At 38.3% G+C, this 14,392-nt stretch overlaps 2 protein-coding genes across 2 annotated transcripts; one reads left to right on the plus strand and one right to left on the minus strand.

Moving 5' to 3' along the window:
* Positions 1 to 208: 208 nt before the first annotated feature.
* LOC121945400 lies at positions 209 to 2,853 on the minus strand. Its single transcript, XM_042489553.1, has 9 exons — positions 2,819 to 2,853; positions 2,655 to 2,687; positions 2,499 to 2,546; positions 2,176 to 2,223; positions 1,935 to 1,985; positions 1,812 to 1,850; positions 1,276 to 1,713; positions 374 to 412; positions 209 to 267 (listed from the first exon to the last, which is right to left on the minus strand). The coding sequence occupies exons 1-9, from the start codon at positions 2,841 to 2,843 to the stop codon at positions 209 to 211; spliced, it is 780 nt and encodes a 259-aa protein (XP_042345487.1). The 5' UTR covers positions 2,844 to 2,853.
* A 1,885-nt stretch (positions 2,854 to 4,738) lies between these two features.
* LOC121945993 (casein kinase II subunit alpha-like) lies at positions 4,739 to 13,063 on the plus strand. The gene is made up of 15 exons (XM_042490384.1): positions 4,739 to 4,823; positions 5,543 to 5,634; positions 6,490 to 6,565; positions 6,746 to 6,874; positions 6,974 to 7,085; positions 7,220 to 7,321; positions 7,430 to 7,480; positions 7,568 to 7,627; positions 7,787 to 7,870; positions 7,977 to 8,087; positions 8,269 to 8,370; positions 9,552 to 9,652; positions 10,339 to 10,487; positions 10,647 to 10,736; positions 12,299 to 13,063. Exons 4-15 carry the CDS (start codon positions 6,774 to 6,776, stop codon positions 12,412 to 12,414), a joined length of 1,179 nt encoding a protein of 392 aa, XP_042346318.1. The 5' UTR covers positions 4,739 to 4,823; positions 5,543 to 5,634; positions 6,490 to 6,565; positions 6,746 to 6,773; the 3' UTR covers positions 12,415 to 13,063.
* Positions 13,064 to 14,392: the final 1,329 nt, after the last annotated feature.

Consider the following 14,392-nt stretch of genomic DNA (forward strand, 5'->3'; position numbering starts at 1 on the left):
CAATTGCTATTCAACATTACATTTATACCAGATGAATAACAAAAAACAAGGTCTAGGAACTGTTTCTCATAATTAGACAAAGATGAAACATGATTTTTGATGTGCATTATGTGGTGCAGACTTGATGGACAAAACTTGATGGACAGAGATATAAACCAATATCTTTATCTGGTTTGAATGTGTTGGAAACAAACCCTTCGTATGACCATCAGGAGGCTCGGCTCTCTGCTGGGACAGAGAGGCTCCTGGGCATGTGCTCTGGAGGTGCTGCATGAGAAATGACAGATCTTTCAGGAGAGCAGTTGCTGTATGATGAGTTATTGAACAATGTTGTTACAATATTCACTAGTGGAAGAAAAAAACGTGTTCTTACCTATTAAATAACTTTCAGAGCTGATAAATTCTCTGGTTTCTGTGGGAATATCAAAACCAAGTATTCACCTTTTGATTGTTCAGAGAATAATTATTGGAAAACGCTAGGCAGTAATTATAATATATATTTAAAAAAAAAAACATTGAAATATGCTTAAAATGCCCCCTCCCCAATATATAGATTTTTTTTTTAATGCTGCGAAAAAAAGCTTAAATATAAAAGGCAACTATGCATTGCAGTCCAAATATATATGTGTATATATATTCATATATATACATACATATAGAATGCCATTATTGTTGCTACCATTCTTAGTATTACGGTGTGCTGCAGCTCTGTATTTGGTTTGATGCTGTGTGGTATCGCCGCACCCCAGCAGAAGGCATTGTTTGACTGCTGTGAGTACAATCAGTGTCAAACGCTGTACTGTCTCTATATTTCTGTCTTTATTACTTTCAAATGTATTAGTGGAAAACTAGACTGTAAACTGAGTGATATGTATCCATTCATGTTGATTGTTTTTGTAGAGTGTTGGTATGTCATTACAAAATGTCATAAAAAGTCATTGTATGTCAAAAGTCATTCGCGATATCCCAAAATATATCATAGGAAAAAAATTCATTTAGAAAATATAGTCATAGTGTGTGTGCACGTTTCCAGTGTAGAGCTCAATCATACACTGGCTCTCAAACATGGCACTCAGTCATAAAAACCTCAAGAACTCCAGATCTAAGATTTTTGTTTCAAAATGCTCTAAAGTGTTATAGTTTAACTGTTAAAATTCAATTTTTTATTCTGGGTGGAATTTCCCAATGTTCTCTCTGCAGGGTCCACCCCGATGATAAAAAAGGTAATTATGGCCCTGTAAAAAGTGCATTTTCTTTAATAGAATCTGATCTTACCATCGTAGTCTGTGTCTCCTCTGTTGCCCACTGGAGCAGGTCTGCCATTGTTTCCCTCCAAACTATCCTGATCCAGCAGCTCTCTGCTCCTGCCTGGCACCTGCATACCGTTCAACCCATGAGCTCCTCCTGGTGTTCCCTTCCTTTGTAGACTGCCAGACATTTGGTCTCTACTCGAGTGGATAACTTGTTTTCCTGACACATTTTCAGCCCCCTGAGCATTCACCATCACTCCTTCTTCACTGTTTAGATCAGTCAGCTCTCTGCTTGCTTGCTGTTCCCTGTGTGGTCCACTGTGCTCCCTGCTCCCCCGGTCCTGAACCAGCCTACTGCTCATATCCTTCGGCCCCACATTGGTTTTCCTCCTTGACTGTGTCTTATCTTTCTCCACAACTTCAGGAGTCATGATCTCATCACTGTCAGGGCCTTTGATCGCATCTGGGGAGAGTAAAAGTCATTAGCTACAATATCTGCATCAGTAAGTCGCAACTGTTATATTTGGATGTTAGTTTTAACTTGAATCGGGGGTACTGCACCTTTGCTTTCACCACCATTTTTATCTGATACTTCAGGTCCTGAAATATTCAGAAAATTTAGATTTTGTCGATATGAAATGAAATATTTTTCCTTCGTTCATACATAAATATAAAGCCCCATACCTGTTAATCCATTGGTGTTAAAACTCTCCATAGAATTTGCCTCTGACACATCTGTAAATGAGTTTGCTGCTATTTAAAACAAAAATAAATAAATAACAGCTGCTTTCTTATTAGATCTGAGACATGTATTGCATCAAATGAAAGTACAGTCTAGAAATCAAAGTGATAATTTATACATACTGTACTGTATAGTATAATCCACCATACTATGTGTAACAGGGAAAAAAACACAAAAACGTACCTTCGGACTCTTGCTCTTTCTCTGGTTTATTTGGAGGTTTCCGATACACTGCAGACATGAGAAAACATTGATGATCATCACTGGGGTGGTTTTTTACATTGTAACGATCAGATAATGTCGGTGCTTGCTACCGTACAACCTGAAGATTAAGCAACACAAATACCAAGAATGTCTCTGTTCTGTCCTTTGTCTCTTTTTGACCTGGTTTCACGTTTATATTCTTGGGGAACAAAAAGTACTTTGAGGATCTGGTGAGGTGAGATCTTCCTGTGTTAAAATAGAATCTCTCTCAATGTCTGAAAGTTACATTTTGAATGACAGACCTGTTGTGTTTGCAGGTGTGGTCTTTTCAGTAGTTGTGCCAAGTGCATCTATAACAAAAGTAATTAACAAGTTATGTGATAAAAATTCACAGAAGTTGATCAGTCAGCTCATTTCAAAAGGTAGTGTGATATTTTGCAAAAATGACAAAATCTCACCATTTAGGAAGCTTAACACATTTTCTCTTTGCACTTGGAAAGAAAGAAAGAAAGAAAAGCAGTATTGAAAAGTAGTATTATCCCTACTGTCCTATTTAATAAATCTTAAACAAAGTTAATCTCAAAACATTCGATTATTATTTCTTCTCTTCGGGTTGATTTACCTCTGACTGGGGCTGTCACCACCATAGTTGCAAACAGGAGATGTAGACAACATGTGAAGCTGAAACAAATAAACAATTAATCAAAGGTTAAAATGCATGTTTATATTGAATTTTGTGGCATTGTCTTTTGCAGCTCTGGGGTGAATGATATAACAGTGACAGGTTTTCTTTTTAATGAAATATGTAAGCGACAAAATAAAAACTTACAGTTTCATTGTTGACTCTGGTCCTCAGCAATGCCTACTGTGTGTAGAAAGAGTGCTGTTAGGCTTGTATGTGCTGCTTTATCCTGATTTTCACCTTTAATAGGTCTCACCTCAGTTAATTATAGATTTGGACAAGATGTAACCGATTGAGCAGTCAAAGCCTTTTTCTGTGTGTTTAACAGTGCATGACTTATAGGCAGGGGAGCAACAATTAGGCTACAGAATGAGTTTACAAGAGTCTATTCATTATATCACTTCAACATTTAATCTCACAGTCATTCTTTCTCTCTGTTGTGGGTTTTTACAGGTGCTTGGTTACTTCACGAAAATGCCTCTGGCTTTTTCTGTGACAGAGGTAAATGATGCCACAGAACATGTATTGTTTACCTCTCTATTTTGCCATTGTCCATTTACCCAGTGAGCCCTATATTTTGCCTGAACAAAGACCTTTTTAAAGCAGGCAGGCTCTGTGCTGAGCATTCGTCTGTAGAAATGCCACCGGGTACAAATATCCTGAAATGGAGAGCACAGTAATGCAGTTAATGGGTGATGCAAAGCAATGAGTTTGGGTCTGTTCTTTATTTATCAGAAGACAAGGGTGTGTGACTTTGTGACTTAAGTTTTTTTTCTTTTGTTTTGTTTGTTTGTTTTTTATTCACCCCAAAGCTACAAATATGTTTACTTTACCCTTCCTGAGTGACTTGGGGAAAATGCATCCCCCATATTTTGATGAAATATGACTATTTGAAGCGGAGCTGGTAATGTTTTTTTCTGATGGAAACATTCATCCCACCTTATGTGTTCAAGGACTGTTGGATATTTGAAAAACTAATCATAATTCCTGTCTTTACAGTTTCTGGCTATGATAAATGGTGCCATTTTTGCGATTTTTAATGAAACATTATTTTTTTTTGTTTAACCAGAAAAAACAACTCCTGAGCTTAAAATCTTCTTTTCAAGAGTGCCATGGCCAAAATAGAAAGCTACATAAGTTACTGACAGACAGCACTGAACCAAAATACAAAATCAAAATACACAACTCCAAAACAAACCATATAAAACAAAAAAAAAAGAACGCAAAATGAAGTTACTACAAGGAGGAACTAAAAAGTATGTTGATATATGCCCTAAGTAAACCATAAAAGCAAGAGAAAAATAAAACACCAGCTAAGATACACCCTTATATTGACATGTAGAAGCTGACATACAAAAGTCCTGCAACATGCCTTCCATACAGTGGAAGACATATTTTGTTTAAAATAAATATGGTGGTTAAATGAATACAAAATGCAGCCATTTAAAGTTGTATGTTCCTCCCCTAAGTCCAAATGAAAAAACATAAGTCCTTCACTAAGTGTTAAAAAAATATTTGACATGTCTCCCTCTATTCCCCTCTCATATATGCCTATTGCAAACAGTCCCTTAGGGAATTTTGTGAATTGCAGTCTCATGTATCTGCCTCTATTATATGAAAAATTAACTTATCTAAGCCTGCTGATTCATATCAGCCCCCAACAATCAGAGCCTGTGATAGTTAAACGTGCATGCTGCTTGTGAAAATTAACAGTCACTTTATGATTTCTACAAATGTGATTCACAAACAAAACATAACACTTGTGACTGAATACGTACACATGCAGATAAAAGTTTCTGCTTCTGTCAGACCTGTTGGTGGCAAAAGGAGCAACAATCCCCCCCATGAAAAAGAAAAAGGGAGAGCGCCCTCTGCGGGAGAGGCTGTTCGCACTAAGCTCTTGATCCCAAGCATCGCCATATTGACGTCCCAACAACGCTGAGAGGTAATCGTGTTATTTAACCACAAATCGTCGTAGGTTTGGAGCTACCATTGGGTGTTTTATATATGCGGAAAAGATGAGAACAAGTAACACAGCCAAGGAGCCTTTCTACTGCTCGATCACAGTGTTTGTAGGATGTTTTTTCAAGGCGTTGTCAGTCAGTTGCCTCGCCAGCCAGCAGGCTATTCACTCCCCTAGCCTGCTAGCTTAGCACTTTCTAGCTTTAGGAAATATATTTTTCGAAGCCAGTTGTTTAGCTCTATTATAAATTATAATCGCTGTAGTGATCATTTGTCCATTTCGACGCGGGGTGTTTATTTATTTACGTTCCAGTCCCATAATGTGGTCGAAAGCTAGTTGTGACTTTCCAACCGGCTTTTCCCTCTGCTGTTGACGAGCTAATGCTAACAGCTAGCAGCCCGGCCAGCTGCCCGGCTGCCTTACAGCTAGCTGTTAGCCATTAGCTCCACTGCACTTGTGCAGGCCTTGAGCCACAGAGGGTTTGTGCGTACACTCACCTTTTCATTAAAGTATTTAGCGGGCAAACTGGTTATAACTGAACGAGTTTTAACAGAGATACCGTTTGTCGATTGGGCGCGTATTACAAACCCGTTAATTTACTATAGCCTTACTAGCTGTATCGGCTCACATAGTTTGCTCATGTTTGCCTAATTGACAGCATTGATTTTATTCAACCTACTTTGTGCCTTTTTTTCCGACAGGAGATACTGCCTTGGTGTAGCCCCCAGTGATGACTGTATTGAGCCCTGTACCTCCCGATTAGACTGGTTGGATGCCCCCATTTAACATTCAGGTTTATAATTTCACAATCACACGCCAGCACATTTAACACAAATTATTGAATTTAATTAGATTTTTTTTTTTGTTAGTTTCCGTGTAATTTAAATGACATGCGGCTTATTTATGTTACCATGTGTGTTGCCTTCTGCATGAAAGGGCTGTGTAATTTTTTGTCTATACATTTTTCTTTCATAAATAAATGAGAAAACAAACAAATTATAAACCCATATTTATTTGATTTTCATTTCGAAATTCAATAATGTAAAACAAGCCATTTTTTAGTTTTCAGGGTCAGAAATGGAATCTACAGAATAGAACTGCGGCTTAATTTATTTACTCTTATTCAAAAAGGGCAAAATATGCAATGTTTGGGGGTTTAAAAAAAAAACCTTGTAAATTGTTGTTATTTACCCAAGACACCTTCCACTTTCCAAAAATGAAAAAACACTAGTTTTTTTTCTTTGTTTTCTTGGTATTTGTTTTAATAGGAGGAAAAGAAAATTGAACGGCACTTCTATTCCGTACACTCAATTTCTGACCCGGAAAACGAAAAATTACTTGTTTTTTATTTTTGGAATTGAAATGAATATCGAAAAGCTGTTCGTTGGTTGTTGTTGGTTTTTTTTTTTCCATTTCTATTTCTAAAAAGAAAATCCAAAAAGGACACTTACTATGAAACATCTGCAGTTTCATTTTAAACTGTCTCATTCAGATCAACATCCTGTGTAACTGGGGAAAACATTTTCAACTTAAAATGTCTTTTAAGTTTGGATTAGCATTTCTCAGTTCTGCATATCGTGTTGAGCCAATATGAGATATTTGACTTGAATAGGCTAACTGTGTATTTTATGTCTGTATACCCATGTAGCTTTCTTACCATAAAGGCATCTCAACTGCTCCAGTTCAATTCATCCATCACCATCATCCTGGAGGGAACCTCCCAGGTATTGTGTTGCCTCATAAATATATTACCTTATTCACCTTTTTAATTATATGATGTCCTACCTTGAAACCATTTTACATTAACACACAAAATGCTTTTGATTTGAGTCGTTACTCTGCAATGTGCATTTATTTTTGCTGCAGTCTTAAGTAAATCAGTGTTTTCCGATGATTTGTTCTAGGAGATTTAGAGAAGATCCCGTGTAGAATATGTCTGGCCCTGTCCCAAGCCGCTCTCGAGTTTACCCTGATGTAAACACACAGAGACCTCGGGAATACTGGGACTATGAGTCCCATGTTGTTGAATGGGGGTAAGGCAAAATTGAATTGTTGGTGCTTTAGCTGTATGTGTTTTGTTTTGCTTTGTTAGGTCTCAGCTTTTTTTTTAACCTGGCTTTTTGTGTTTTTAGGAACCAAGATGACTATCAGCTAGTCAGAAAACTAGGGAGAGGCAAATATAGTGAAGTGTTTGAAGCCATAAACATCACAAACAATGAAAAAGTGGTCGTCAAAATACTGAAGGTATGGAGATAATCAACTCATCATACTAATAATCTGTACATTTTTGCAAATGACTTCTCAGTGGAATGTTTTCGTAATATTTTGCCACCTCAGTGGAGATTTCGTGGGCCTCACAAGACTATCTCTGTTCACAGCCGGTAAAGAAAAAGAAAATCAAGAGAGAAATAAAGATCCTGGAGAATCTTAGGGGTGGCCCAAATATCATCTCACTGTTAGATATCGTCAAGGATCCTGTGGTAATTTTGTTCTCCTTTTCTGCACCGTAAAAATTTAGAACTTAAGGATGTACAAGTTTTCATGTATAAACACACATCTGCATTATTTCTCTCTTTTTCCCCTTTCAGTCCCGAACCCCTGCTCTGGTCTTTGAACATGTGAACAACACAGATTTCAAGGTAAAAAAGCAGCTATTTGTTGACTTAAAATGAAATCCTGTCAAATGGCTCATACATGTATTTTATTTTATTTTTATTTTTTTACAGCAATTGTATCAAACCCTATCTGACTTTGACATACGGTCCTACATGTACGAAATCTTAAAGGTAAAAAGCGTCCCTTGGTACATTGAATTTGTTACACTCAGTTTCATAGTCTGCATTGTTTGTTTAATAACTGTCAAAAACACTATATCAAGCCTGGTCTAAATACATGACATACTCAATCTACGATCTTAAGTGTATTTTCTCTTTTTTACCTTATAGGCTCTGGATTACTGCCACAGTATGGGGATTATGCACAGAGATGTCAAGCCACACAACGTAATGATTGATCATGAACACAGAAAGGTATTGTCGCACATGCTGACCATTTTCCACATTTTTTGTCTTCCTTGCAGTGACACCACTTAATCACATTATGAAACATAATCAACTCTATTGTCTTTACTTACAGCTCCGCCTAATCGATTGGGGTTTGGCAGAATTCTACCACCCAAACCAGGAATACAACGTGAGAGTGGCATCCAGGTACTTCAAAGGACCTGAACTGCTGGTAGACTACCAGGTGAGCCTCTCATACACTTTTAACGTAAGTTTAGTGATGCCAGGTTTACACAAGTTGGTCAAAATGGCACTTTGGATATATAGTGTGGAAGATGAGAGAATTGTTTATTTTTCAAATGCAGCTGCGAAGCGGTTCAAGCTTTTTCACCTTTCTATATATATATTTATTTATATATTTATAGATGTATGACTACAGCCTGGACATGTGGAGTTTGGGTTGCATGCTCGCTAGCATGATCTTCAGAAAGGAGCCTTTCTTTCACGGTCATGACAACTACGATCAGGTATGAACCGTCATGTATTCTCAGTGAAGTCTTTTGTGTATGTGGTCAGAAAGCCATGGCCTAAAGAGAACAGTCACCAGGGATGTGTGATTTTTAGCATAGCGTAATACAAAGTATTGTCAGTGTTGCACAGTCAAACCACATTCTTGTCACACTGGACACAGCAGCTCTGCTGGAGCTTTGTGGATTTTGTGTCTTTCTCTCGGCAGTTATTGGGGGAGGGTAGACATTTATTATCAACTTTTGGGGAGTGTGGTGCACTGAAAAGACAATTGTAGGACTGTACCAGTAGGTCGTAACACATTTTGCTACCATGGATGGTGTCATTGGTTTTGTGGGCTCGCCATTCGTACACTTGAACACCAACATAGCATTTCCAATATATTCAATGGTTTTTTTTTGGGCTTGTATTTTTTTAAGCTAATGTTACTCTATAGTTGAAATGGTGTTTCAGTTCAGTTGGTACTACAGTTGCAAGAATTGGTCATTTAGTTTTCAATTATTGAATTAATCATCAACTTATTTTATTGGTTTTGTTTTGGTGTTAATCATTTTGAAAGTAGAAAAAGTGAATTTGAAAGTTTCCTGATTTCTTTACTCTATCACAATAAACTGAATTTCTTTGGATTGTGGACAAAAAAAGACATTTGAGGATGCCATGTTGCACTTGGGAGAGCACTGATTGACTTTTTACCCCCTTACACTTACTCACTGTGCTCACTGATTGAATTAACTATTCCTCTAGTAATCAAGACAAATGGCAGATCATTTTTGAAATCAGTTAAATGTAAGGTTTGCTTAGTAAATTTAGAAAGGTTTGCTATTAACAAAATGTCAAATTTATACTTGTCTAGCTGAAAATTCTAATGTTCAGAAGCGTATGAGGCAATGAAACCTACCATTTACAGGGCAAAATCCACTGGTACAGTTAGGTTTGATAATGAAAAAAAAATATTTTCAGTCCGTTCAAAGACTTAATTTAGCATGCACATTGTTTATTGTGTATTCCTATATCACTAATCTCCCATAATTACAATATGTATATAATCCATACAAGGCCCCTCCCTAATGAGTATACTACTGTTAACTGAATCCATGTCCCTACTCACCCTTCATATGCTTAAAAAAAATGCCCAACAGTACTTTTTTAATGATTAAGTTGTGCGTCTTCTAACTTTCAGCTTGTGCGAATCGCTAAAGTACTCGGCACCGAGGACCTCTACGACTACATTGACAAGTACAACATTGAGTTGGATCCACGGTTCAATGACATTCTCGGAAGGTAACATTTTGTAGCCATTTAACCAGGATAAAGTATCATGGACTAATTTCACCAAGATTTTGGCCAATGAATGCCTCACATTACAGGAACAATTCACCTACAAAAACGACCATTGAAAATCAGTTTGTCATACCACGGAGAAAATTCTTTTTTCTTGCAGGCCTCCATGGAAAATAATCAACATATTGCTTTTTTGATTGATCAGGGACCATGTTTAACGACAGCAACATCTATTTACAAACTCTCACACAACTTTTGCATTATAAACTAAGTTTCATTATCCAGTCGTGGGCTCAGTACTTTGCAAACATGCATTTTTGATAAAACCTTACTGTTAAAAACTGAACAGAAAATGGAATTTGTCTGTGCTCACTTCAAAATCTCTTTAAAGCCAAACTGCAGTACTGCGGTGTTGTAGCATGTGTTTGGGAAGTACTGAGCATACGACTGGATAAAACCCAGATTATACTGTGTGCAAGAGTTTGCAAACAGATGTTTTGATATAGTTATGCTGTTGTGTGGTCCTCAAAAAATCAATATGTTTGCCCGTTTCCATGGAGGCGTGTGACAAAAACAAGGCTTTCTTCAAATTCAGCTTCACACGCCAAAGCTGGTCGATATACAGATGGTCATTTTGTCAGTTAAGTACTCCTTTAATACCGTGTCCCCTGGTTGTTTGTCTATAGACACTCCCGTAAAAGGTGGGAGAGGTTTGTGCACAGTGAGAACCAGCACCTGGTCAGCACAGAGGCTCTAGACTTTCTGGACAAACTGCTGCGTTATGACCATCAAGCCCGCCTCACGGCCAGAGAGGCCATGGATCATCCCTACTTCTGTAAGTTTGTTTCTCCCCATTTTTACCACCCTGTCTGCATCTATTACTTATTGCTTAAGTAAATTGCCTCAAACCAAAATTTAAGCACACTATGTTAAGTGGCTGGATTGTGTCAACACATTTGATTTATGAGGCACTCACGTCCACTTTTTTTTGCAGATCCCATTGTTAAAGATCAGGGAAGAGGGGCCACTCCTGGTGGGATGGCTGCCAGCTCCACACCAGTCAGCTCCTCAAGTATGATGGCCGGTAAGTAATCCTGCTCAGAATTAGACGTTCCTCTAATAATGTGACTATTCAAAGGTTCTGTATGTGACAGTCCGAGCAGAGAATGAAGTAGCCCTTCCTCTGTGTGTGTTGTAAATGTAGCTTCTCTGTGGTTGGTTGTGGTGTCTGTTCCTGCTGTGTGTGCATGTTAGTGCATGTTTGTATTACGGATGTTAACCGTTTACTGTTAATTGGTTACCTGATTTTTGACCGGTTATGCATGGTGGTTATACTGTAGGTTGATTTTGCTAAAGTGACTCTTCAGTTCACTGCATTGTGCACCAGCTAGACTTGATGGGAGGCAGACAGACAGCTAGCCGTGTTGATATACAGAACCATAGTGCCCTTTGCCCACACTCCAGTCTCCATTGGTTACCAGGCCTTGGCCTCTCCGCACTGTGTACCATCCTGGTTGTGCAGGAGCTAGTTAGCTGCGCCCCTCATTGGGCGATTATTGCTAGTAACTGCCTAACCCAACAGTGTTGCTGTGGAAACATGGTTCCCACGTCCCGGTTTTCTTCCAGCTCGCCCCAGTGAGTAAGCGGCTTAATTTTGAGCCACGAAACCCCTTAAGCGTTGTAAACTACATCATCACTGTTAGCTTTGTTAGAAATGTCAGCACGGCTTGTGGTGCTAACATAGATAACAATGATTGAGGGGTTCTGCGGCTCTAAATAAAGACTCTTACTAAATGGGGTGACCTGCTGCGAGACTGGAGGGTGGCCATCATGTTTCTGCGGCAATGTCATCCCGACACTGGGACGACATACCAGAAGTAACTGCAAATGAGTGGTGCCATTAGCCAGCTTCCACATGGCCCGTCTGATAAAGTGCGGAGCAGCCAAGGCCAGCTAAGCCTTAGAGTGGCCAGAGGGCACTATCTTTCAGCATGTTACTGTAGCTCGCTGGCTGCCTTTCAGCAAAGCAAACAGAAAATAAAATAAAAGGGAAGACATTTATCACAAAACATTGCATTTCACCACAGAAAGGATAGCGCTTTGAGATGCAGAGGCAAGGTCACACTGAGTCAATAGAGCTCTGTAATAAAAGGAAGGACCTCTTGTATTGCATGTTATATTGCACTTTTTCTTAAAAATTAAGCAGTTAAAATGAACTGAAACTGAAACCTGTAGTGTATATACCACTGTCTGGTTCTCTCCTGGTTAACACTATAAACTCTGTCAGCATTGTTACGGTTATTAAGCACTGTTGATGGAGTTAGCACTGTTAGCCGCCAGCTCAGCTGCCTCTATGTCAAAAACTGTGTCCAGACAACCCACATCCAATTTTGCATGTAGCCCTTTTACGAAAGTCAGATATCTTACAAGCAGGTGAAGTAAGGTGACAGGCTGCATGTAAAATTTACATCTTCTGTCTGACTTTTTCGGAGTGGGCTACAAATTAGAGATGAAACTTCATTAGAAAATTGTATCAGTCTGTTTTTACTGGCTGCAGTCAGTGTTAAAACATTAGTTTTACATTGTGATGATATGTAAGTAATGACACATTTCAAAATGATTAATAATGAGCCCCGTCTCTCCTAGGCATCACCTCAATGTCCTCCTCACAGCCACTGGCTAACATTGCTGGATCACCCGTCATCTCTGCTCCCAACACCCTGGCCACACAAGTCCCTGCAGCCACCGGGGCTCAACCCTGAAGCCACTTCCTCACCCGTGTTTATGTGTGCTCATGGCCATGTCCTGCCTAGCTCTCACTGCGACCCAGGGCCATGGCTCCCCTTTTTATGTTGAAAATAACAAAGAAGAAGATTTAAATTGCTTTTCACATTCAGTTATATTTTGACACCTGGACTTGACAGAAATGTATTGTTGCACCTGTCAGGATTATTAGAATTAATTTGGGTGTGTTATTTGACAATGCCATTGTCTAGAAACTCTAATAAGATGTAGACATGAAGAGAATGGATAATAAAATTTATTTTGTATGTTCCAAATATACAGTCTTGCTTGAAACTGTTTGATGGGGATCCTGCTGTATTACACTGTGAACCTTGACAAGACTTCACAAAGAGTCAGGAATCTGGTGTGCCCCACCTAACAGTGCTTGCCGGTTGCACACGATGTAATGTGCAGGAGTTGTTGGTGTTTTGAAGTTGTTAGATGCTATAATTCTTTAATTGGACTTTTGTAGATATTCTACAGTTACTGTCAGGTTGCATGCACCCAATGCTGAGTATCACAGGGTCAATAGTTTGCCAATTTTATGTTACTTTCACTTCTATATGTGTATGTATGTGTTCATGTTTGTTTTTTATGAAGTCTCTTACACATGATTTTGATTACATAGACAATTTTGTAACTTTTTGTTTTATGTTGGGAGGAGTCATCACCTACAAAAACAACTTCAAAAATAAACAATTTAAACAGGTTTTGCAGGCGCGACATGTTATTGAGTATACCGTCTGTTGACTCGTCGAATTGGCAAGATTTGAGTGAATTTATAACAGGGGTGTAGTCAGCATATCCCAGAGGACAATTTGTCTTTTTATACTGAATTAATTTTGGCACCAAATGATTTAATGTGTGATCAAAACAAAGTGGATTCCCCGGCTTTCTAGCTGTGTGTTCATTCACAGCTGAACAAAGTGCAACACATTAAATCAATTTTTGCATAGTGTTTTTTAATCTTTTGGATTATGGAGGTATCAAATGTGTTTGTGTATATATTTCTAAAGAGCATCAAAAGAATAAAAGCTGAATGTGTGAGAAGGAGCACTCAACCACATTCAGAGCAAACTTTTTTCTGTAGTGCTGGCCAAAACGGGGCATGCACGCCTCAGACTATATTACACTCCGACTAATTTCAATAAAGTGGAGGATGAGTCTGCATGAGTCACACATGTTCTTTGTTGGAAAAAAAAACAATCAAGGCTAAAAAAACAGACTGCACTGGTTGTTTTCAGATATTAAAGTTTAAGATTACACACGGATGACTCCTGCCATTATGCAAAGGTCCGTTATCAGTTAATGTACAACTCAGTTAAAGTCCATTTAAATGTGCAGTATCTGACAGACACTCATTGACAAGCACTGACCCTCGACTGAGGTCAACATAATTACTTATCTAGCTACTCTCAGCCATGGAAGCATGATGCATTCAGGTGCCTCTCTTAAGTTGGAAATCACAAACGTCTCATCTTCAAGGGTTTTAATTTCCGACAACAAACATTAATGTCTTTGTCCAACATAAATGTCAATTTTATCTCATGAATCGAGACGTACCTATACAGAGCTAATACACAGGGAGGCTACAATACTGGAATTTTTTTTAACTTTGACAATATCTTGAAAAATATCGATTTTTGATACCAAAGGAAAAACTTGACATTAAGGGCACACAATTTTTTTTTTTATTAAAAAATAAATATAACAAAGCTATGACATGACATTAACGACTTTCCTTCTCTTGGTTAGTAGCAGAGAATAGCAGAATGACTGTTGTAAACACCAACAATAAGAGAGTGTGCAGCTGGTATAGATACTGCAGAGAATGTGGAATAAAATCTCTCAAATATTCATAACTGATATGTATGTATGTATATATCAATATTTTTGACAAAACTAGTACTGCAAATGCAAGGTGAAGAAAGGTGGAATGTGCATACCACTTTTCAG

The sequence above is a fragment of the Plectropomus leopardus genome, chromosome 7 (assembly GCF_008729295.1).
Source record: "Plectropomus leopardus isolate mb chromosome 7, YSFRI_Pleo_2.0, whole genome shotgun sequence".
Taxonomy (NCBI): domain Eukaryota; kingdom Metazoa; phylum Chordata; class Actinopteri; order Perciformes; family Serranidae; genus Plectropomus; species Plectropomus leopardus.

Coding starts and splice junctions, on each gene's coding strand:
- LOC121945993 (XM_042490384.1), top strand. CDS start 6,774: ATGTCTGGCCCTGTCCCAAGCCGCTCTCGAGTTTACCCTGATGTAAAC. Junction 7,871..7,976: donor TTGATCATGAACACAGAAAG/GTATTGTCGCAC, acceptor CTTTACTTACAG/CTCCGCCTAATCGATTGGGG. Junction 10,488..10,646: donor CATGGATCATCCCTACTTCT/GTAAGTTTGTTT, acceptor TTTTTTTTGCAG/ATCCCATTGTTAAAGATCAG.
- LOC121945400 (XM_042489553.1), bottom strand. CDS start 2,843: ATGGTGGTGACAGCCCCAGTCAGAG. Junction 1,714..1,811: donor AAATGGTGGTGAAAGCAAAG/GTGCAGTACCCC, acceptor TACTCTCCCCAG/ATGCGATCAAAGGCCCTGAC. Junction 268..373: donor CTCTGAAAGTTATTTAATAG/GTAAGAACACGT, acceptor TTTCTCATGCAG/CACCTCCAGAGCACATGCCC.